The following is a 25,598-nucleotide window of genomic DNA, read 5'->3' on the forward strand; positions in this document are numbered from 1 at the left end:
AGCGGGAGCAGCCCCAGCCCTCCTCACCGGAGCCAGCGACGGCGGAAAGCCACGGGCGGCGATGGCAGGCTCGGAGGGATTCCGGCAGGGAGCTCACGGAGCAGCCTGGAAACTCGCAGGGCGGCAGGACAGAGGCAGCGCTGGCAGCCGGGGCCTGGCAGAGCCCTCAGCGCTGTGCGGGGAGCAGCTGCTCCCGGCCGGCGGCGACACGTGAACCAGCTCGGAAATCAATCCCCTCAACTACACGCACAACTTGCAGCTTAAAACATCCTCCCGGAGCTCCCGAGCTGTGTTCCAGACACGGGCTTTATGGATTCCAGCACCGAGAACAGAGCAGCGGCGCTCACAGCAGCCTGGGGATGCCTTCGCTAGGAGGAAATGTTCCCTTCACGCTTCGGCTTGCGAACAGCAACTTCAATCAGCTCAAAATCAGTTTTGTGCTGCTAACAAAACTGCCCCGAACGATGTCCGACATTTTTTAAGTGTGTATTTGTAAGAATGTTACTTTCCCAGAAAAAGTTTTTATATATATATAATATATTTGTGTGTGTATATATATATGTTTGATAGGCTTTAACGTGCTCAACGCTGTATTTAGGCTGCAATTCACAAGTACTCATCAACCAAGTCAAATTCTAGGTGACAACTCCAATCTTCAGACCCTGCCATGATTCTGCTCGCAGCCCCACACTACAAAACCCCAATCTCTCAGCAATTAGGAAAACACAGAGTGCCAGGCTGAGGAGGAAGGGCCAGGGTGGCTGTTCCTTACACAGCCAAAGCCCCTGTGCCCCACACTGTGCCTCTGCAGTGAGACACCACAGCAAGCAACAAAAAGTACAAATTTGGTATGCTACATATAATTCTATTGTACTTATTAAATGAGAGCCTGGGTTAAGTAGTGGAAACTTGACAATAAAAACCGCACAAAATATTTTTTCCACTTTTAAATCCTTGATGAAAACCTCCATAAAATCTTTGTCTGAGATTACAGTCTGTACATAGCACTAAAATACTCATGATTCACCTAATCGCTTCTTTTAAAGAAACAATACTTTCAATTTATCTTTAAAGTCTAATACAGGAGTAGCAGCACTGCTGTGGAGCCCCACAAGAATAATTCAGCATGTTCCACCTCCAGAACCAGCCCCACGGATCAGCTTAAGAGCAGCAGGTTATTTTTGACCTACTGCTTGTGAGCGGCTTCCACGAGCTCAGAGAAGGATGGGGTGGTCACAGGAGTGCACCTCTTTCTCTCCCCATCTATACAAAGCACCACAAGCAGAATGCGTTGACTGGAGGCATTATTTCTTACTTTACTTCCACATCCAAATCAGAGCAGAGCACAAAGGCAGCAGAATTCCCTACTCCTGTTCAGAACCATTTTTCATCCACTTCCTGCACTTTGGCTTTCCTACTCTTGGGACCAGTGGCACTCGCTCCTGGCAGGGAAACGGCATCGATCCATCACCAGCAGAAACACTCACCCGCCAAGACGAGCAGAAACTGAATTATATACTCCATTTCTCTGCAGATACAGAGGAAATTCCCACAGCACCTGAGCATTGCAGCACACAGACGTAAACCAGCACTAAAGGCCAGAAATTTTCTTTCCTGCCATCAAACTTCTTATTGTTTCCAAGGTCTAAACATTAAAAAGAATGCAAGTAGTTCAGCACATCCCCCCAAAGAAAATTCCTTGGTGTGTTTGTGTGTTATTTTACTGTCAAGATGCTGGAGATAAGTTTAACAAATTATGATGATGATTTGTTTAATGAAACCCCCTCAGAAATGTCTAGGGCAGCAGAAACTAAAAATCTTCAGAGGTTTAAAGTAGAATGGTAGTGCAGACAAGGAGGGAGAGAATGAGAGAAAACAAGTCCCACAGGGGAAATAAGCTGCCTTAAAAAGTGATTAGAAGGAATAAAGACCACCATAAAAGGCTTTTACACATCTTCAGCAAACACTTTTATGTTGCTTACCATATTTCAGAGACAGACAGGTAAATACTACTCTTTACCAGCACCAATCACCATCAAAACAACAATCTGTAATATTTGGTTCATATAAATGTGTATTTTTACTGGATATATTCTAGATTAAAACTATTTTTTCATGTTTCTTATGCCTCCACTTTCTTTTCCATTTGTATACAGCCTTTTAAAGTATATTTGATACAGATGGTTGATAGCAGGAAATAATTAACAAAAAAAAAAGCTTACAGCTGAAGTTAGAAACTGGTTTAGCAAATTTAGTTTGCTGAGGAAATTACTCTTTTCAAATTTGGATATAATATGGAAAAGTCATATTTTCTTTTTTGAAATTTTACATTTAGATAGCACAAAAATTACAGCAACTCACACCATTAACCCGACCTTAGAAACCATGAGGATTTAAAATATAAACCCACGTTTTTCATTAAAAAGCCTGAACAGGTCAATAAGGTTCATGCTATAAAGAACCAAATTTATTATTAATTTATTATTATTGGTGTACCGAACAAGAAACCAGGATGGTTTCTTGGGATGGCTCAAGGGCAACCCCAACTGGATTTAGTGACTACTGCTCAGCCAAGGAGGCAAACAGAAGCAATAGCGAGCTCCAGGCTGGTGCTGGGCATCCTGCAGCCACAAGGAAATGCAGTTTGCAGCCTGAACTTCTGGGTGCTGAACTCTTAAAAACATAAACACACAGAGGTGCTCCACCACAGGATGCTCCTATTGCAAAGTCCCCACCTTTGTCCTTTCAAGTCTGGAACGTCTCTGCTGCGATTCTCGTGCAGGTGCACATCAAAACCATGTGAAAGCTGCAGCCAACAATACAAAAACCAATCTTTCTACAGAGAACAGAACAGGATAATGGCTGAAAATAATTAAACCACTTCGACTAATAGGCTGGAGATCAAAGTTTGAGTCTATCACTCCACTTTCACTATTTGAAACTAAAGAAAATATTCATGAATGGTAAATTATTTCTTTTGTGAACAAAGCATGGGGAAAAACATAACCAATACATTTATATGCATAATTCATTAAAGGAAAACTTTGAACTCTGATTATTGAACCACACCAGAGACAAAATATAGCTACTTATTCCTATTCTCTAACTATTCAGTCTCTTAGCAGCTACAACTCAGCTGAAGATCTCCTTTAGTGCATTAAACATAACCCCCTATAGAAACACAAACACTTAAGCACATTAACAACAAAATGGTATCTAAATTATCAGGCATTTCTCTTAATGTCACCCTGCATCCAATTCCCCCATCTGTTTTACATGTCTGCTCACTCTGTGCTGATTATTTCAAAATTAGGATTGCAAGATATCCAAATACAAAGCCATCCTTTACAATGTGCCTGTGTTTCTTTCTGCTAATATGGAAACAACCATCAACACTCATCAACAGACTTCACAGGCTCCATCCCACCATTCATTCTCTTCACCTCCCACCCAAGACCCTCTGTTAGGTGACAAAATTTCTCATGCTGTCCTGACAAAAACAGTGGGACATGTAACTCCACTCCTTTTCCTTAGCACAAATAAGCACAGCAACTCTTGTTGTCCCTCCTTATAATCAGTTCCTGCAATAAAATAGAGATTACTCATACCAACCCAGGAAATATGAAGTATTGAGAGTCAACAAAGAAAAAGTTAGAAGCATTGTCAGGAATAGTTCATCCTTTTCCATTCAGCAGTGACAAATACCCGAGCTGATCCACAGGCTAAACCTTTCTAATTCAACAATCTAGCAAAGTAATCACCAAACCAGCGGCAATAGTCAAGTCCTCATTCTGTTTGTGGCAGGCTGGAAATAATTACTGGCTCCCCAAATACGATTTTTTACAGAAATACGTGCACCCCAACCTCCAGACTAGCACACAAAAAAAATGCTGAGTGGCTGATATTTTGTAGATAATTCAATTGCAACTGAACTGCTACAAAGGCTGGAGTTGTGTGCAGAAAATGGATGCACCCCTTGAGGGCTTCTGGCTCCAAGCAGGTACTTCATCCTCCTGTCCATTCCTGCTTCTGCTTCTGTCGGTGAACAAAAGTCAGTGGACTGACAGTCAATTAATCAGGACATGGCTACACCCATAACTATCCCTGCTCATCAGCCACAGCACAACAGCAGTTTTTTCAGAATAAATTTTATTTTCAGAATTTATTTTGCTTATGAAGTTACTGTTAAGTTGATTCCAGCAGAGGAAAAGCCTCCAGAAGAACTGAGAACTGCCTACAGTTGTATTGCCATCTTTTTTGACAGAGTGGTTGAACAAATTCATTGCATAGTATAGATAGATTTTACCTTATATTACACACATATATTATAACTATTCCCTTGATATAAATTTCTCTAATTTCTAATTCAAAACTATGAGGATTTTTTTTTAAATCAAGTAAGCACTCTGATATTGGGATATGCAAAGTCATACAGATGAACTCCACAAGAGTCTATTCAGTGAGCCTGTGTATTTCATAGCACAGCATCAAACACAGCCTACATCAGCCACAATGCACTACTGACTTAATCAACAGTTAAAAACTTCTCAAACAACAAGACATCATTTGGTTCTGAACTACACTTAGTACTTGACTTGACGATAGAATCTGTAATTCAAGAAACTACAATCAAATAATCAGCTAGATAACACAAGCAACTGAGACATTTCAATTCCTCACAGATTTTTAGTCTCACTAATAGCTGCAACCTTGTGCTTTAAAATTTACAGCATGGATCTTCTTGACACAGGTTGCTAAATTTCTTCACATAGTGACATCTTAAAAGGTACTCCACTTGAGGAAGAAAATTAAAGTGAAGTAATGAAAATTGCAGGAGTTAAGTAATACAGAAATAAAATATTCAGTCATTTGGTTTAGTTACCACTAACTAAAACACTACACATCAGAAGCACTTCATTTGTATCTCAAGATACCTCAAATGAAAATATGTAAGTAGTCTTTGTGTCATACCCACCTCCATGCTGGAATGAGCTGGAATATCTCTGGCATCCTCAATTTCAATTCCAAATTTTTGTGCAAAAATATCTAAGTTACATTAAACAAAAAACTTACTGGTAACTCACTGCTCCACTGTTTGATCAAAGAACCTTCAAAATTCAAGTGATGAACACTACCTGTCTTAGAAATCTCTCAAAGCTTGTTAAGCCAGCCTTTGAGGCATACTGGTTAAAACCCCAAAACTAGTCAGTGCTTCATGTTCTTTAAATAACTCCCTGACTGGTTTATCATTGTCATATGAACTAAACAAAAAGGTCTGGTCATGCCCCACTTTTAAAAAAGACCTTTTGATCCTCTGTATTGTTCAGCCCTGAATCACTAGCTCTACACAGCATTTTCCAAACACTGTTTCTTTCACAAAGGGGATAGCTTACATTGAAAGACTGAAAATAATTTCTCATTAGAACCAGAAACCTGAGGAAGAAAGGTTGTAAGCTTTTGTGAGTTTCATGACTGCAGTCCACAACCTTTGGGAAACAATTTTAAATCATAATGCAGTAGCAGGGAGTAAAAAAGCTTTCTCTTTTATATAATGCAATCAATAATGCAATTTCTTCCACCATAAATCTGGAAGCATAGCAGAATCTAAGCTCTCCTAATACCATCTAAACACAAGTAAGGTCACTAAAATTCTTTAAGCGTCATAATGCATTAAAAACGTTGCTGTTTGTTTAAATTACAGTTTTAAAAGCCTACTTTTCCTGACATGCACTACTTTATTGTTATACCTCTATTAGGCTGCCTGCTCCACAAACACCTGACCTGTGTGGCCAAGGAGCTGTGTGCTTGGACTTCTGTCAACAGGCTCTTTGCAGAGCAGTGATCGAAGTTGTGCTTATCACATAAATAATCAGTGACTCTTCAGCGATGTCCGAGTGGCAACACTCAACACCACCGCTCCTTCCACACCAGGATCAGCTCCAGCTGGTAATTAGAAGTAAGCTTACACTGCCACTGCTTTCCTGCTACTCTTAAGGAAATGAATAGAGGCTTCGGTCTCAGAGAAATCCAAGCTAGCTGTTTTCCAAGCCCATGACAGATTCTTGAAAATGCTTAACAGAGAAAACAGAGCATCTGCCCATCTAAATTACTTCCACAACTGAACAGCTATATATGTTCAAAACAAACCAAGGGATGAATAAAAATAATTATACTTACAAGCTTCCTCTTCTGGGGAGACTGAGCTCCTTCTGGAAAAAAAATTAAAATGTCGAGTTAATTTTACTTTTTATTATATATTACTATATATTTATTTATCAACAAATGACTGAGGTGGAATGACTAAAGAGCTGGCCGTTTCCCAGCGCATGCTCAGTGTAGAACTGCACAGCTCTGCTGCTCCACATTCACAGGGCCCAGTCTGGGGTACAAAAGTTGCTCATTTTGCCTAAACAATCATTGTCTTCGGAGTCAAAAAAATCATAAGCACTCAACAGAGCAAACATAACTTTGAAATTCAAGCCTGAACACAGACAAGGCAGTAATTAATTCTGTCCTACATACCTCATCAGCATCAGACCGAACCACTTCCAGAAGTATGGAACGTGGTGTCCCTGCAGCTGCTGCAGTATGGTCTCACACTCTCACCAAAAGAAACAATTAATGCCAGAGAGTGGATTTTGGGGGTGATTTGGGGGGCTTTTTTGTTCACATATACATTAGTCATGGTATGTATTATCACAAAAAATTCAAGGCCAAACAACTTCCACTTCTCAACAGCATTTCAGGTTCCAGCAGCACAAGCAAAGGCAGACAGGGGATTTTGCGGTTTTTATTGCAGTCGGTAGCCCAGGGGCATCCCCAGGCCCGAGCGTTTTGGGGCATGGCACATCCCCTGGAACTGCCCAGGTGGGACACAGCACATCCCATCCCCTGGCACTGCCCAGGTGGGACACAGCACATCCCATCCCCTGGAACTGCCCAGGTGGGACACAGCACATCCCATCCCGTGGCACTGCCCAGGTGGGACACAGCACATCCCATCCCCTGGCACTGCCCAGGCTGGACACAGCACATCCCATCCCCTGGCACTGCCCAGGATGGACACAGCACATCCCATCCCCTGGCACTGCTCAGGCTGGACACAGCGCATCTCCTAGTACTGCGCAGGCTGGACACAGTGCATTCCTCGGCACTGCCCAGGCTGGACACGGCGCATCCCCGGCACTGTCCAGACTGGACACGGCGCTCGGCACTGCCCAGGCTGGACACAGCGCATCCCCGGCACTGCCCACGCCCGGCACTGTCCAGCCCCGGCACTGCCCAGCCCTGGCACTGTCCACCCTCGGCACTGCCCACGCCCGGCACTGTCCACCCTCGGCACTGCCCACGCCCGGCACTGCCCACGCCCGGCACTGCCCAGGCTGGACACAGCGCATCCCCGGCACTGCCCAGCCCCGGCTCCGCAGTTCCCGGCCCCGCCCGGCCGCGGGGCTGCGCTCCCGCCGGGCACCGCCAGGTGGCAGCCGCGGCCGCCGCCCCGCCCCGATCCTGGGGTTTTTCTCCCTAAAACACCGGCACGGGCGGGACCGCGCTCGGGCTGTGCCATCCCGGCTGCCTCGCCTCGCTGAGCCCAGCCAGCACCAGCACAGCCAGCACCATCTGCATGTCAGGAAACTGATCCACGGGATGTGTTTCTCATGCCCTCCAAGAAAAAAAATAAATTTAAAAATCAGTGTTTTCACTGAATACTGAAGGAAAAAACATCAATAGAAAAAAAAATCAAATCCATAACATCGGTACGGTAATCTCTTTTCCATCTTTAGCTACGGTGTTTGTGCTGACTGTCATGACTAACAATGTTATTGACAGGCACTGACTGGTCTGATCAGTAATACACGGGATTCAGCTTAAAGTTTTTCAAAGACACCAAAAAGTTACAGCCACTAATAACTAATAAATAAATAAATAAATAAATAAATAACTGTTATGTCCCATTATTCTTTTCAAACCTTAGTTCTCCATAATTTGAAATTTCATTACAGTTTAGCAGCACTGAGCAAATTCCAAGTGTGAATTATTGCAAGGCTGACAGCTTACAGCATCGAGAAATAAATTCCTGTCGTCAGACAAACTTGTCAAGATCTAATCAAAACACTTCAAGTGCGTAAGATAATAAATCATTAGCATCTATAACAGGTTGTGTGGTTTGTATTCTAAAAAAGGTACTTCTTCCACTCTCATTTGTTAGAAAGAATTAGTTTCCAGCTGTGAAACCAACATAGCAAGGACACCTTTTTGTGACTGCAAATGAAAAAAAAAATAGGTAAGATATAGGTATTACATGTTATTCTGCTTCTGGGGATCGTGTGTTACTTAGACATGCATATACATCTCCATCATATGAGCAGCTGTATTTAATTTATGCTTTTTAAAGAAGATGGCACCCCTTGGCAGAAGGCACTTCTTCTATTCAAATGACGTATTTCTGTTTATTCCAACACAGTAAGCCCCAGAAATTTTTAGAATGCATGCATAAAGCTCTGGAATTTCATAGCACTGGATGAAAAAGCAAAACTGTGACCTTTAAATCTCTCTAACTACCTTCTAGTTTTTTAACTTCTAGGGTTCATTTTTACAAGCTTTTCTCTAGTCATTAGAGCTGAGAAGTCATTTAAAGAAAGAACACTCCCTTGCAGCAGCACAGCTCTGGTAATCGTGACTTGTAATTACCAGACATACATCACAAGAAACATGGTCCAGGAACAGGAATGGACAAATCCTTTCCTTTACAGAACACTTGCTTTACTCAAACAATATGACCTTTAGTATTTCCTATAATGTAGGTAATTCAGGATTAAATGCATGCAAGGTTAGGAGGAGGACTGCCTGGGGCTTTATTCCTGAAAGCATCCCTTGGAAAACAAATTTCCAAATAAGGAAGGAACGAAGTCCTAGCAGATGACATCTCAATGCAATTGAAATATTATCCTATCCATGTAGGAATTGTCTTCATTGTGCACCTCCACCTTGACAAACACAGTGCAGCTGTGGAATCAATAGGCAGTAGTTCACATTTAATACCACTGTGGTCTTGACAACAAAGAGCACAATCAAAACAATCAATTTTCATACCTGTTGTTCCACTATGCCTCATTTCATATTAGTCTTAAAATCTCCTTCACAAACCCTAACAGCCACAGAGCCCACCACGTCCTGGCCTCTGCAGCACCTTCCCTGTCCTCTGGAGAAGTGACAATGCACCCTCCCAGCTCTTTGCCCTCTTCTGCCTCTCCAAAGATGGTAACAGCCCCTATAATTCTCCAAAACAGACCATGAACGGTGGGCCAAGGCAAAAGCACCAGAGCTGGACATTAATCAACCATGAGCAGTGTAATTATGAGATTTATTTTTCCTGCATCACCTGGGAGTTCGTGTGTGGAGAAGTTACATCCCAGAGAGAAAACGCCTGGAGATGGAAAGAAGAAGGGAGCAGACTGCAAACAACCGCTGAGCTATTTCTTATTGGAGGATCTCCACTGCCAGGAGAACACTGCAGATCTCCAGGGACCAAGTGGACAATGAAAATGCCTCCCAGAGATGGGGATACACTCACAGGGTAGAGACTCAGCTGGGTCTTAAGACAGCTCAACATCTCAGTGTGTGCAATGCGACCAACTAGAGTTTGTATCTTACAATGACAGGGTGATTTCAAAGGTAGGAAGCAGCACTACTAAAACAGTGATTCAATAATTATGAAAAATGCAAGAGAAAAGTCCAACAGCATTTCACAAGCACCCTATAAAAGTTAAAGTCTACTCAGAATCATATATAGTATCATTTATAGTAGAGATTAAGTGGTTTGGTTAGTAAATTATGAGGTAGGTGGTATGATTTAACTGGTTTCCACTCACATCACAAAGGAGTTTGGCATTACATGTCTATGTATCCTGAAAAAATAAATCACATTTTAAGAGGTGAGATAACTAATAAAAGAGTGCTGAGCTGTGACTGCTTGGTCTGAAACACTCTTTACAGGGTGCAGCTGTAATCCTTTCAATATGCTAGTTTATCCTGAAGGACATTTTTCATTAAAGACCACCCTTCTGATGAGAACAACACATGAACCTGCAAGATTCCAAACTGCCCCTTCTGACAGCACATCTGCCTCCCTGAGCACTTGTGCTGCCAGTAACTATATTTATATTACCATTATTACTCCAGCCAGCCTCCATGCCACCTGCTCTCTAGGTCAATAATATAACCCTCAAAACAGAGGCTTACATTTGTATTTGATTTATATGAAGTGCTAAATAGCATAAGAACATTTTAAAATATTGGTGCACATTATTCACAAAGAACTTTGAGAAGTGGAAATAAAGAACTACTTTCACAGATCCTAAAAAATAAGGAGTGCATTAAATCTTGCAGTACTCAAATGACAAGAACAGACTGTTCTGAAAGTTAATTTTTTGTACCAGTTCCACATTTCAAGGCATAATTATTAAACATGCAACTTGATCTCTACATGACAAAATAAGCAGCAGATTTTCAGAAAAGCAGTTAAAAAGGAACCTCGGGAAAGAAATTCAGCATCACGGAATTTATAAAAAGCTGATTCAAATATCTGCCTTCAAAAGAGTTCCTTATATTTCCTTTTATCTTAAGTTCATCACCTCAATCATGAAGCTATAAAATCAGTTGGACACCATATCATGCTACAAAAGAGGTTTCACAATAAGACTCAATCCTCATTTTACAGGCAGCAAGGAGGCCAAAAGAGAAAAAATACCAGCCATTTTAAAGACAATTTTTCTGTTTGCAAAATATATTGTTGAGCAAATAGATACTGAAAAATTCATTCAGTTGTGGTTTTTTATATACAGAAACTGCATCTGCAAACAGGAATGTTTCAGGCAGCAGGAAGAGTGCTGGCTTTTTGCATAGGTGTGTGCACACAATATGGAGCGGAAATAAAGTCTGGAAATCTCTTTGCTCATTGACCTACAATACAACCCACATCGTTCCAGCAGATATGTTATGTTACAAAAGTGTGAAAAAACAGGAACCCATCACTCAAATTTGTCACTTTCTCTCAGTCTTGTAATTTGTCCTTGAATATGTATCTGCGCATATGGCACAGACCCACAGGCAAAGTTGGATGCTGGAGCCTGCAATGATGGCAGCTTAAATGGAGCCCTTGCAAATTAAAATGAGAGCCATCACCACACAGGATGTTCCATATTTTTGCCAGAGCAGACAGCATGATTCCTGAGATTGCTTTTGACCTTGGCTCCCTTGCAAGGTAGCTCACTCTCATACCAGTTGGGACAATAGACAAATATTTTTACAGCTATAAGAGTAAATACATTTCAGTTAATAAGTTAATATTTCACAGATGATGAAATTCCACTGACAGTCAGTGACCTGGTACCATGCACTCTTGTTTTAAATTTTTTTTTCCTTTGCTGACTGTGTTTGCTTTAGGGTATACTACCAACCAGCAGGGGATTAATTAAATCTCCTTCTATACATAACCATTTGCATTACAGAAATGATATAATGAGGGTTGGAATCTCCAATTCTGATGGAAAGTACAACCTGGCCGTGCAAGGACAAACTGTAATCCATCCATCAGATTAACAGGAAGGAATTTTTCATGGTGATTATGAAAAAAAAAAAAAATGCCCCATGCTAAGCTTTTCTTTCTCCTATCAGAATCTGTCAGGAAAAATAATTTCCTTCTTTTCACCATATCACTGTAAATGGTTATTAAAAGCAGCAGTTCTCAATTTCTCTGTCTAGAAATGATTGCATCTGAACTTGTTTCCCAAACTCATCAGTGAAGAATTTTAAACAGTAACACTAAAACTGTATCTGTACTGAAGGTCAGACGAACCTATGGAATATGCTGCAGATATTTTCTATAATGTACTGACTTTTTAGAAACTAAATTCAGGATCATACTGTTAGATCATCTGCTTAGCTACAGAGATACTTAAAATACAGAAAATGAATATCCAGCCTCTTACAACTCAAAATATTCAGAGGACACGGATTTAATTCCCAGACCTTTCTCTGCACTCTACTGATGTCTGCCATCACACAAATTCTGAAATGCCGTGGATATCTTAGTCCCAGTACATCCCTCTACATTCCCAGTACCAGCCAAACTGCCTAGAACCACCCTTTTCTTAGAAATCTCATCCTCACAGTGGAGAAGTTGCCACAGACTCCAGAAAAAATGTGTGTGAGACCAGAATGGTCAACAGTGTATCTGTTCATCCAGTGCTACCCTAAACATACTACAAGTTCAAAGCAAAATAAATTCATTGTTCCGATTCATTTTTTACCTCAACAGAAGTTGCATCACAATAAAAATGCCATTTGCAACTATTCTAATATATAAAACCAAATGGGGGGGAAACCCTCAGCTATTTAACTAACAGGCAGCCCTAATTTCTCTAAATATTCAGTATATATCAGTCTTCTGAACCACAGGTCATGAATCAGCCAATGATGCATTTCATGCTTTTAGATCTTGCAGCCTTCCTTTTCTCTTCAGCTTAGAAATCCCTTACTAGTCAGCAAAATAAAAAGCCTTTGGATTTATTTCAAATTAGTTACTGCAGAAGGAAATAAAGTTAAAAGCTCTTTAAACTTTAAGCAAAATTCTCAAACACAGCAAATTATTTTTCCTCCCCCACCAGCCCTTCTGACTGGGCAACAGAAACTTATTCCTTGGTAAGCAAAGTTAAGGATCCAGGTCACATCTGTGCATTAACCTGTCAAGAATATATGTGACCAGAAGCTTCCCACTAGCCTTTCATATCACTTAACCTCAGGGCTTTCCATAAGATTATGGATTTTTGTTACTTGACCTAAAATAATTCCAGAATACATCTCAAACCAGGCAAGAATTCACACTTTCATCAGAATATTTTCAGTGCCCACTCCAATGTGTATGTGTGTGTATATATATATATATATATATATAACATATATATGCATTTTAGTAAGCTGGAGTGTCTACTCCATATTTTGTGCATTACATCATGTTTTCCATCCCAAAATACAACATTACATAGTGCACACCATGAGCCACTGCTCATGGCAACAAACGGGACTGAAACCACAAATTATGGCTTGGACTGACGAACGACAATAAAAACAATGGATGCAAACCACATTCCCAAGGGATGAAGGCAGAGCTGCCCAGCCCCAGGAAAAGCCACAGCTTGTCCACAGCTGCCACAGCTCACTGGGCACCTCCGCCCAGGGCAGGGTGGCATCCACACAAGGAGTGACTTGCAGTCCCCCAGCTCCCATTTCCTCCACAGCACTCATTCCTGTCTCAGTTTCTCAGGACCAGGAGCACAGGGTCACTCCGATTCCATGCCCTCAGTCAAGCAGAAGTCTCCTTCTTCCCATAGTAAAGACAATTCTTAGTTTTATATTTGATCCCAAGCTTTTCGGCTGTGGTTAAACAGAGAGTGGTTTCTGAAAATTAAGACAACCTCTAAGAACCCTGACAACAATATCAGGGATACAGTAACTCAGTTGTTCAATGACATCAGCAAACGAACTTACTATTAACATGATTGTTTTCCTCAAGTCTAAAAAAATAAAACCAACCACAGAAGCAGCCCTCTTCAAGTACACTTGCCAAAGTTACTCTAACAGAGTGCATAGGAGACAATGTTTTTAAGGTGCAATTTCAGTAGCAGGAAAAAATCAATTTAAATATTACAGCTTGGATTTTGCAACCCAGGGCCCTAGATGTGATGCAGAAGCATAGAAAAAAACAGCAGAGCAAAAAGAAAACCTATGAATTTACTCTCCTAACAGAAAATCCATAAATTGCAATAGCAGTAGCTCTAGAAGGCCATTATGATAACTTATTCCCCAAATTAAACAATAGCAGTAACCCAAAATGTGTGTGAGTAGCAACAAAATAAAAAGTAAGACACATGGTAGTCCTCTGTAAATAAAAGGTTATACTTTAAAACCTGAGAAATAACAATTGTAATAAATGCTCCAAATCTTCCTTATATTTTTTTTGCATATATTAGCCGAAAGGCGAAGGAATATTGAGAGTAATAAAGCACACAGCTTAGACAGCTCATTAATCTTTCTCATTACTTAATTCTAGTTTTACAAGGCCATGAAGCAGATTCCTGATGTGTGAAAGAGCCTGTCCAGCACTGAACAGTCATCCCAAATAATGGGAGTAACTGTTCAAAATTCTGTTTGGTTTTGCCAGACGGCGCCAGTTTTAGAAATTTAAGTCAAAAGGTCACATTCTGCAAAATTTTAGAAAATGCAGGGCAGAGTCTCATCTCAGAGCCCTACAGGACTGCAGCTGCAATGCTATTGTTAGAATCCACTCTTAAAATGACTCTGTCTTGACTTGCACCAAAAATTCCTTCAAGACTGGGCATGCAGTGGTCACAAGGAAACAGTCCCAGCTGCTAAAAATGCCAAGAGCATTACAAATAAACAAATCCAGTTTTATTCTCTCCCTTGTAGGCTCATACTAATATTAATCTGTGATTAAGTCAGTTGACATTTCTACTATACACACATCTACTCCTTAAAAGGTTGTTTCCAGACAAATTAACTGTCATCAAGGCTACCTGACAATCAGTTTGATGCATAAAACTCTTTAAATATCCCTCAAAACAGAACAACCAAGTCCAACAAAATTTTGATGAGTTCAGAACCTTCCTGGTTTATCCTACATTAAAATTATATAAAACAATGAGTATATCTCATGAAAACTCCAGGCCTGGCTCACCAGCTCATATCCATTCAGTGCACTGTTAATACAGACCATAAACAAAAACCAAGTTACCCCCTAAATTATATTGAAGTATATTGATATTATATTAAAATAAATTGGACTTTCTTCAATACCATAACTGAAGCAACAAAAGGTACATGATCAGTTCAGTGTTAACATCAGCAGCAGGTCCCTCCCACCAGTCCAAAATCTGTCAGGCTGGTTTCTCACAGTTATAAAGGTTTTATAACCCCAGTTATAAAGGGTTTGAAAGCAAAAAGGCAGAAATTAAAATTGGTGGGGTTTTTTTGAGAGGCACTCCCCACATCCCCAATTGCTTTGTCAATGTTAGGCAAAGATTTGTGACACAGCAACAGAGTTTTATCTTTACACTTGTCTATTTCTCAATTAATTTAGACAAAAAGAAAAATGTGTCAGGTGAGTGTTGCCAGACAGCTGGACAGCTCGGCCAGCCCTAAAATAACACCAGGCTTCCTAATAGTAAAGCTCTGGGAGAAAGTTCCAGGCAAGAAAAACCTTTTAGTTCCTCAAAAAGCCTCAACAATAAAGGTGTCTCCCATCCTTCCTTAAAGCTGCATCAAGCCCATTCCACACAGATATGGGAAAACACTCTCAGAAATTGAAAGCATAAGCAATCAATTTTAAAGATATTTAGTAATTAGTCCTAAAAGGAATTCCAAGCAAATAAAGCTCCCTGGCCTTCATCTAGTTTATGACTGATAGCATCTGTAACCTCATGCAGCATCCATTAAGTTCAGTAGTTAATTACATCTGCTCTGACTGGACATTATTTACAGAACAAGCAGATGTAATTTTCCATTGCTTAGCTAAGCTACATGAGGCACTTCAGCCTACCCCTCTCAAATCACTGCTTCTCACAAAAACACGGAAGGAGGGACAGACAGGGTGCTCTGATCATTTTCTGCAAAGGAATAGTTACAGGCCATCATCCACTTAATGAAGAAAAGCACATGCTGAGCACCATGTGAAAATTTGGAATAATCAGAGCCAGACAGTATTTACACCTTTGTAAGCAAACAAGAGAATTTTAACTTCTCTTTCTGCCCTCAAAAGTCAATAGTCTCTGATATGCTCGTGCCTGCTGGGCTCCACACTGGAACATAAACCCTTGACAAAAGTGATGAAAGAAAGGGCTCTGTTGCTTCATTCCCCAAAAATAAATACTTTTTTACACCAAAAGCAAAAGCCACAGATATTTGACATTTACACATATTATGTGTATAGGAAGAGATATTTACCCCCTGGATGTATAAGGTGGTTACACACTAGCATGACTCATTTCAGTTATAATACAAAGCCTTTATACCACAACTTTTTATTATTAGATCTGAAAAAAAAAAAATCAAACATTAAATTGGAACATGCTTTTCTATCATCTTTAGCACATACTTTCAAACAAGTTGTTTGGATTTTTTTTTTCTGTTAGGCATATTTAAATTAATCATCAAGACAAAAGCAATATATTAGAAAAAAGTAATTAAATGGTCCTCTCAATTTTGGTGAGACAGAATTGTAATAATCAGCAATTGAACTTTAATTTTAAAATGACAATCTTATATTAACTTCCAGGTTTCAACAGTGCAACAATGCTCTAAGGTGGAATATAAAATGGGAAACTGCAAAGTGGTGCTAGGCCAAAGCTAGCATTAATTTACAGACCAAACTCGATGTGAGGAAAGTTTTCTACTGCTGTAGGTAAGACAAACTTCAGCCTTAGAAGAGACTGAACATATCTCACAAAAGCAGCATTTATTGCTTTCAAAATGAAAGATGGGTGAGCTGGGAACCATAGAATTGCCCAACCTCATCTCTGGACATATTTTTAAATAACCACATCCAGCCCTGTCCTTCAGGTATATCGTAAATTCTGCAAATGACAAGAGAACTAAAGTTTTGAGATCACTCAGATTTCTCCTATGAAAAAACAAGGGATACATCTAAGCATCTTTTACAGATTTATTTATGAACAACCCTGCATTTAATATAGTTGGATAATTCAGGTTTACTCAGTGCCAAGAGATCTGTTTCAGAGTAAAGGAAAATTCATCCCCAATTAAAGCAGTGGTAAAATACAGGCACTCAGTCCCAAAGCATAGATTTGAGAAAGTGCAGACTGTGCCTAATGACTTTTAGTTCTGATGGGCGATTAGTGTGCTCTGTAATGGACTGACAGAAACAGCTGATTCTATTACAAGGACATGCTCTGGCTAGGATTCTCTTTCTGTTGCATTTAAATTATAAATATGGACTCTCTTGAAAATATATCAAGACAAAGGATATTAATCAATACCTAAAACTTCTGCCTTCTGTCCTTTAGCATACTTCAAATTAGAACAAGCACTGACTTCATCACCAGGAAAAGCCTTGCAGGTATCAGGACCTGCTGCACTGTAATTTCTTTTTTGTACATTCCTCTTCATCCTCTATTCCTTTTAGAAGGAACTGCAAGGGGTTTTTTTAAGTCAGCTGTTAGCTTCAAAGCCAAGTTTTAATGTATATTCCTGTTTGCATTTATGGGCACAGAAAAAATTTCCAAAGACTTCGCAAGACCTGAAAATTCATCACCAATTGTCACTGAACAGCCTCTTTCTTCAAAGAGGATTTGGGAAGGGGCTTTTCCTCAACTTGACAGGTCTCAAAACTGCAAGTCTAATCAATGGCCTTGTTCACACTTTCAGGTTGAATTCAATGCATGATTAAAGCATTCAGTTCAGAATAGCTTCTGGGGAGCCAAAAAGTCTTTAATACAATGTTTTTAACTCGATGTCTGTAATGTACTATAGGAGAACTCGAATACCAGAACCAAAGTCCCTGCTCCTCTGATACATATTTCATAAAAGCTACCAAAAAAAAAAAAGCTACTCATACTGAAAAGAAAAAGCAGCATGGAAACTGCAAACTATCTAACAGGCAAAAAGCTTCAAAACATTTAAGTACAAAAGTAGTGTGAGCACCTGAAAACCAGGGCTATACCTCTGCACAAGCTTTCCCACTGTTGCTTTTGAAGTTTTGCTGTAATTTTCTTTTGTCTATCCCACCTCACTAACAATCAGCTCCAACTCACCAGGTTTTTTTCAGAGTAGAAGGTACAATTTTGATGTGCTATTATGTGCATTACAGGAGTTGGTATACAAAGAATGTTTGCTGTGGACAATAAAACAATTCTTACGATGATAACTATGAAAAGAAAAAACCTCATGAGATTTTTCACCGAACTTGTTACATTTTTGTTTGAAAGGGACCAAACTGGAAAGAAATAACGAAAAAGATGGAAGTTTAGTGACCATCTGTGAAGAACTAACCTAAATATCTTTCAAAGAATGACTCAAGGTTTCATTTCCTGGCAGCAACCATCTACCCATGCTCCTTGCTATGATAAGTTATCTTCTTCATCAAGAAAATTCTTGGTTTATTTCCCTGAGATGTTTAACTCCTTAATCCCTATTTCCACAATGTTTTTTCTCAGGCAGTGCTACCACAAGCTGTACTGGTGCAACAGAAGTGCAACTTCAGCAGCCAGAACAAAGGATTAGTGAAAGCATTAAAGTGATGCTGCAAAATCATTCTGTGCATACACAAAAATGGAATTAATTTCATTAATTCTCCTCCAAATTTAAATTCTGTGATAACTGTTAATTTTCATTTCAATAAAACAGTTCAGAAACTGATAAAATTGGTCCATTGTGGTCTGATTGCAACAGTCTCAAAGTTCTTTTAACATATTTCTCTCTTCTGTTCCTCACAAAGTAAAAACACAGCAAAGAAAAGGCAAGATGGTGATTCCCATTTAAATCCTATTCTTGGAGTTGAAACGTTGCTCCAAATTCACCACTGTATTTTAAGCATTTCAGTTTACTTAGGAGGAAAGAAGCCTTGGAGATTTAAAGATTTATTTTTAATGCAGACTTCATACTTGTTGAGTTCAGAATTTTAACCCCAGAAAGCAAACCCACCATGTAGTCAAGGATTACAGATGATTGGCTATAGGGGAATTTCTCTAACACACATACACCCAAAACAAACCCAGTTAAGATTTACACATGTGCTAAGTGACAATTTAGACTTAACATCTCAAATTATCTTTTCTTACTTACATGATTTAAAAAAAGGTGTGTCACAGGTACCACTTTATTTTCTCTGTTTTTAATTTCCACAGTAGCTTCTTAAATAATGAATATTGATTTTCTGCCCATCACTTACTTTCATAGAAGTATTTATTTTAGAAACAAATTTAAAAGTCAGATTAGTATTTACATAAGAAAAATCCTAGGATAGCTCACCTGGACACAAGAACTACCAGAGATTGGGCAACAAAAATATTTAAAAGCAGTTTTTCCGATGCAGTGAGCCTGGTCTCTTACTAGGTGAGCCCCTGGGAAGGTCCATTGCTTTGTTAATATGGTGTTGGGTTATTTTTCAGATGAAGGTAAGTCATATTCCCTCCCCCACTTGAAGCTCTAAGAAGCTGCCCAGCATTTATGTCCAGAGTGCTTAAATTGCGATGTACAGCCTGCTTAAAAAAATAAAATCAATAGACATTATGCCTACTTATTTAAAAATCAATAGACATTATAGATTAATAAAATATTCTTTTCATTTTCCCATTTTCATTTTATTCTAATTGAATATTTATAGCCTCTCTACCAAAGTTTAACATTAAATGCAAATGGACATAGAGCATTTAAATGCATACTGGTTCTAGGAAGCAGAATCTCTACTTTTATACAAACTCGAAAGAATTACCATACTGAGGAGAGTAAAACGTTATTCTCAATCTTAATACTTCAAGTTTTCCTAATTTCAGTGTACTTAAATAGCATTCCACTGCCTGTTCAGACCTAGAAACTATTAAAGCAAATGACTAACCCAAAAACCAGTATTTTCAAAACAATATTGGAACCTCCCTACACAAATACCCATCCATTTCAATGGAAAAGGTGGGTAATCAGGTTCATTGTAGTGTCTGAAAACCTCCATCTATGGCTTCCTTCATGCCTAGAAGGTTTTTGCTTCACAGATTCAGGTATTCCTATCAAAGCAAATAAGTCTCTGAAGCCTGGGGAAGGCAGAGAGTAGAAAAAGGGCTCAAAAAACCAACAGGCAAATAAACAATATAATAGCAAGGTACAGGAAAGGGAAATGAATCTGTCTACAATGCCAGGGGGCTACCATGTGCAATACTAGGCATAAAGCAAAGTAGAACTTACAAATGCTTCTACATCAATTCTAGAAGCCTGAAAAATAAAACAAAAGTATATTTGGCATCAAACAGCCACCCCCTGTAACAGGAATCCCACACACCTGCCCACAGGAGGATAATCTACGGGATAGTGTTGTCAGTAATTACTTATCAGGATTGATAGATTAAGCTGTGGGAGCAGGGAAGATACTCTGCAGATTAAATTTACCAGAATAGAAATATTACAGAAGAAATGCATCACAGGATCTGTCTGGATAGGAAACCCAGCCTGTAACAGCCAAAAATGCAGCTCCATGGCTGTGCTACCAATTCTCAGTTCAAGGCAATGGCAACAATCATGAAACATTAAATAAGATCAGGGAAGCTGCAAAGTTAGAACAACTCACAGCAGTGGAAGTTTTCAGTCTGGGCCAGTGCTTCACCAGCATAACAGAAGGCTGAACTCCAAAAAGAGGTGCTGTTTTGGGTTTGTCCTCAGCCTTCTACATCGCTTTTTAGTACCCACACCACAATTCTGTTTTGACCGGGGTGCTGTGTTCCTCCTGGGCAGAAGCCTTTGGTCCCAAAGAGTTGATCAGCTCCCATCACACCTAATTCCTTCTTTTTACTCTCTTATGTTGTCCACACACATGGGCTGCTCATCTCTTGTCTACAGATTGTCACCATAGAACTGCCAGGTATTACAGAGAATGTTAGCAAAGAAATCTCATCTTTCAATGGCCCACTTGGCAACCTCAAGTTAAGCATCACTTCTTGAACCTCCCACACAGAAACCCAGTTAACTGCATTTATTCACAGAATCACCCACTATCACAATCAGCTTCCCCTGTCCTTGGGGACATCATCTGTGCTGCAGGAGCCTCCTCAGTACAGAAGGCTGCAGTAACACAGTCTGGGAGGTGGATCCCATCCACAAGGTCACTGCAGAGGGGTGTCCCTGTGGTGTGCTGCAGGTCTCACCTCTGAGCCTACTGAGTTACTTTAAGAGCAAACCTGGGCTCTTAGTGCTGAGAGCTCCCTGAACCACACACATGAACACACAAGACCTGCTCCATCATATGGTCTGCATTCTCTGCAAAAACTGAAGAACCCTTCACTTGGACACCAGGTTTTTACCTGTATCTTATATTTAACAATGTGTCAGATACTGGAACCTGATGCTAATTAAGCTTCTCCTTTAAGTAGCAATTAAACTTACTCTTTTCCCAGTCTACTCTTATTATGTAAATTAGAAATAGGTGAGATCTATCCAAAAGCAAGTTCAGTTTATGATCTTCTTCTTAAATATTGACTTGACACATTCTCTCTTTGCTGATGACAGCCAACCTTTTTGTTGTCCCCTGTTCTACATACAAATCAGAAATTTCTTTTACTTTCACTCCTGCATCTCTGAATAGGTTAAGTATTCTCAGTATCCTAGATGATCAGGTTAAAAAGTTGCTAATGTTGTAGGTGCATCAGAAATCTTACATAGAGAACTAAAAAAAACCCCAAAACAGCCAACACAGAAGTTCAAAAGTGTGTTGTTATTTTGTTACAGCAAAATGTTAGACAGAAGTTTGAGTTTTCCATTTAGATTGAGTTTTCCTAACTTAATTCCAGCATACACTGCAATAGCAGATACTGCACAGAACCAAAGATGGATTTCCTGTAAATCCTGGCAGTGTGAGGAATTTATCAGGTGAGTGATCAGCACAAGGCGAGAACCAGGATACTCACACACCCACACACAGCCAAACTAGCACTAATTTGAAAAAGGACAGAGGACAAACTGTGAGGACAGTGGACAGCTGTAATTGGGGAATAGACAGCTGTAATTGGGGAATAAAAGGCAAACAGGCAGCATCAAGATGGAACATAATATGGAAATTATTATAATGGCATTAGCTCAATCAGAAGCACATCGGCAGCTATGATGCCATGTCTGGTTCTGGGCATGTCATTCACAAAGAAAAATCCCAGACTCCTGGCCAAGACAGCTTGCTACTATTCTTGAAATTCCTTTTCCTATGGAATACATACTTCAGCCTAAAACTAAAAAAACCCTCCAATCTACATCAAACAAGTTTTCATAAGAAAGGAAATGTCTTTCTAGCCAAAGGAGGAGAGGTATCTTCAAACACCTGCAGTGTGACAGCAGTGCCTTCCACAGCTCAGCAAGGAGTGCCTCCAGTTTATCTAAAATGAATATTCAAATTCTGGCAGTCATCATTCCTGCAAAAGAAGTCTTTGGCTGCAGTGAGGACAGTCTCGAGGATTAATTGAGGGAAGAATCCCCACAGAAGGAAAGCTACTCAGAACAAAGGACAATGCTGGCACAAGAAATGATGCATACAAATAGGTATGTGCTCAAAATGGAAATGAAAATTTTCTGATTTTCAGAACGTTTGTAAAACAATAGTAATGAAATGCTTAAATTCTCTGTGGTCCTGAAGAGATACAGCTGGACAATGTATGTACATTATTTCATAGATACACACAATTTCTATGAATACACAGACACAAAGAAATTCTGTTTTCCTGGGATAAATGGAAAGCTCACACATTTTCATTTGTGTATGTACAAATTTCAAAGTCACCACAAGAGCAAATTTTGTTCCTATGCACCACAGATTACAGTATTATTTCCAATAGCTTCTTTTACAACTAACTTCTTTGGAAAACAAAAGGCTTGAAAGCCACAGGTTTCTGGAATGCATTTTCTAGATGTGCAATTTATGGAGGCATTCAAAACAGCCTACAATATATATAGCAGGCAAACTGTGAGAGCTTAGGGCAAGAGGAATTTTCCTAATCTGCTTAAGCCCAGGATTTTTTTAGTGGCAACATGGCTGCTGCTATATGCCTGTGTCTCCCTGTCCTAAGCCTGTTTGCTTTTTGTTTTCTGGTTAGTTTGATTCTCTGGGGGAGCTTAATTGTTTTTTGCTTTTTTGTCTTCATGGTAGGATTCCTTTACTATCTGATTTTACGGCTGCCATTGCCATTTTCTGTGGGAGCACTTTTTTGTTTGTTTTATGGCCCACCTTCAGTGAATCCTCTTTAGTACAATCAACCTTTTTGGCTTTTTACTTCACTCTATTATTCTACTGCGCTACTGTTTACTTCTGAGGGATTTGCTGCAAGACTCTCAGCCCAAATTTCCAGCAAATGAGGACTACAGAAGGATCCATCTGCTGCTGCTACATAGAAGTCCCAGCTGAAATACTTATTATGCCACAAATGTGTCATTTGGGATGGATGGAGCTAAATCACCACATCTTTTCACAAGAGGATGCACTCCAGGAGCAGAAATCAAACTCCTGAAGACACTGTGGATCAGGATTTTTTCCAGGAGGAGGAAGAGCTACCAAGATCCAAAGGCTCTGTCATTTGACTGCCATTCCACCTGCAACTATTATGAGCTGTTATTTCAGGTTTTTGCATCTCTAATCACTGATGTTTTCACCATTGAAAAAAGAATTAGCACCTTTATGTTAACCAGCGAAAATATCTACTTGAATTTTGACTTGGTTATTAAATTTCATATTGCACACTTATGATATGGACTTTGGAAATACACTGGTTGATTAAACTCCACCATTGATGCTGCCACAGGAGGAGAGCGACAGGTCTCTCCTGAACAGCTTCTGGAGATGAAGATGCAATCTTTCTTAACTGAGAAAGGATTATTTCAGATTTAACTCTGATTGCTGGCAGTGTTGTTAATGCATCAGCATCTTGTATTACATGTAAAAATTAAAATTGTAATTCTATGTACTCAGGAGAAAGTTCTACTTTGTCCAGCATCAGGGGACAATGGGAGCTGTCCTGCTTTTCTTTAAGCATTCGCTTGTTATTATGTCTTGTGCATCAGAACACAACCTCCCATGTCCAAAAATCAATTAAAATCAATTAAAATCAATTAAAATTATGCCTTTTCTCTGTTGAAAGTTCAAGTTGTTTTTAGCAAGTGATCATATTTAATATTTCACTGTTAGTGAAGTTTTAATCTCCTCCCTGCAACCTGGAGTTCCTATTGCAACCTCAGCAGGCAGCATATTGGCTGCCCTTAAATATTGCAATTGAGTTTTTCCCCATAGTTTCAAGACTGTCCTTGAGGAACAGCATAAATGGTCTTATTTCTCAGTTAATTCTCAAACTGTCTGCAAACTGGGCCGTGGTCAAATGAGCACCACCAGTTAAGGACAGGACACAAAGCTGCTCCATCTCAGTCAGATGCAATAGGTGGCCACGTGCACACCTGCAAGTCCATTAAAAGCCTTACTTACATTAGCTTAATTAACCTTCTTAACACTTGCCTGCCCTGGTGAATTCATCTGAAGTTGAAAGCTGCCTTGTGTTTCTGTTTGGACTCCAAAATTGGAATTATATTATGTTTCAATTTGAAACTCCATCAGATTGACAGCTTTGTCTTTTAATGGTCGAGATCAAACTAGTACAGATGAATTTTTACCTGTATCAAAACACAGGATATTATACTTACATAAAATTCTTATTCACATTAGTAACATTAGCAGTTTTCTTGTACTGTTAGTACTAACGTTTGTATTTTTCCCGTGGAGCTAATACTGCACATTGCCTCCTTATCACAGTTCTACTTTGTGTGTTGTCAGTCCTGTGGCATTAGGTATTTTGTAGGATAAGTGCTCTATTTCTTATTTGATACTCATATTTTTACTTGAAGGTTTTCATGAGCTGATCTCCATGTTATGATTTTTTATTTCTGCAAGACGACTCATACAGCTATTACATGAGTTCTTTAAGGAATTATGATTCACATTTTGATATCTCTTACACTATTTAACATGTGTCAAAATAAATAGTAGAAAAATCCTTTTTAATGCAAAAGAATATCTGCATGGATATTGCACAAATCTTTATCAACTGAAATACTATTTGAAGATTTCCATTCCAAAGCAATTACCACTCCTGCAGAAGAAAGCAGCTGATGAAACAGGGGGCAGAAAAGATCAGCACTTAATCCATTATCACATCCCAGTAATGCTAATCTAGGTGTAAGATTAATTTGGACTTCAAACATATTAAAGCAGCAAAATAAGATTTGCTTCCAGAAATGTTCAAAAGACAGTATACCATATGATCAGATTCAACATTTACTGCAACCTTTTGTCCATAACACAAATTTGAAACTAACTCAGATGTTTAGTAAAACATAATACACATAGATGATGTATGGAATCACTTACAGGACCCAACATGGATTTTAATATGGGAAACAACGAGCTCATCTTCTCTGACAGGGCAATTAAAACACAAGAAGCATATTTTCAGACAGTACTCCTCTAATGGAAACTCATTCAATTATTTGGATATAGCATTTTGTTGGTTTCCACCTATGAGGTTTCTATTCTTTTTAACTCTGCATTTTCCCCTAAGAACTTGACAGTTACTTGATAAATCGATTTCAAAAATATTTGGTTTATCCTGTCTGACCTTAGAAGTTGATGTGTTATTTCTAAAGTAATTTTTTCCAAATACAACAATTCAATAACCTACCAGCTTATTTCACAGCAGCTATGGTGAATAACCTCTAAGCATCTTACACTGTTAAATCTAGAGTTCCCACTTCTTCATTTTTGTTTCCCTGACTTTGAT

At 39.4% G+C, this 25,598-nt stretch overlaps 1 protein-coding gene across 3 annotated transcripts in view; it reads right to left on the bottom strand.

Annotated features, from left to right (window-relative positions):
• Positions 1-25,598, bottom strand: part of MAST2 (microtubule associated serine/threonine kinase 2) — a 228,416-nt gene that overhangs the window by 140,683 nt on the left and 62,135 nt on the right. For all 3 annotated transcript variants that reach the window (XM_033067135.1, XM_033067136.2, XM_042779559.1), the window contains one exon: positions 6,178-6,209. In XM_033067135.1, the coding sequence (XP_032923026.1) occupies positions 6,178-6,209 (32 nt within the window). The remainder of the gene's footprint in view (positions 1-6,177; positions 6,210-25,598) is intronic.

The sequence above is a fragment of the Catharus ustulatus genome, chromosome 9 (genome assembly GCF_009819885.2).
Source record: "Catharus ustulatus isolate bCatUst1 chromosome 9, bCatUst1.pri.v2, whole genome shotgun sequence".
NCBI classification, from domain to species: domain Eukaryota; kingdom Metazoa; phylum Chordata; class Aves; order Passeriformes; family Turdidae; genus Catharus; species Catharus ustulatus.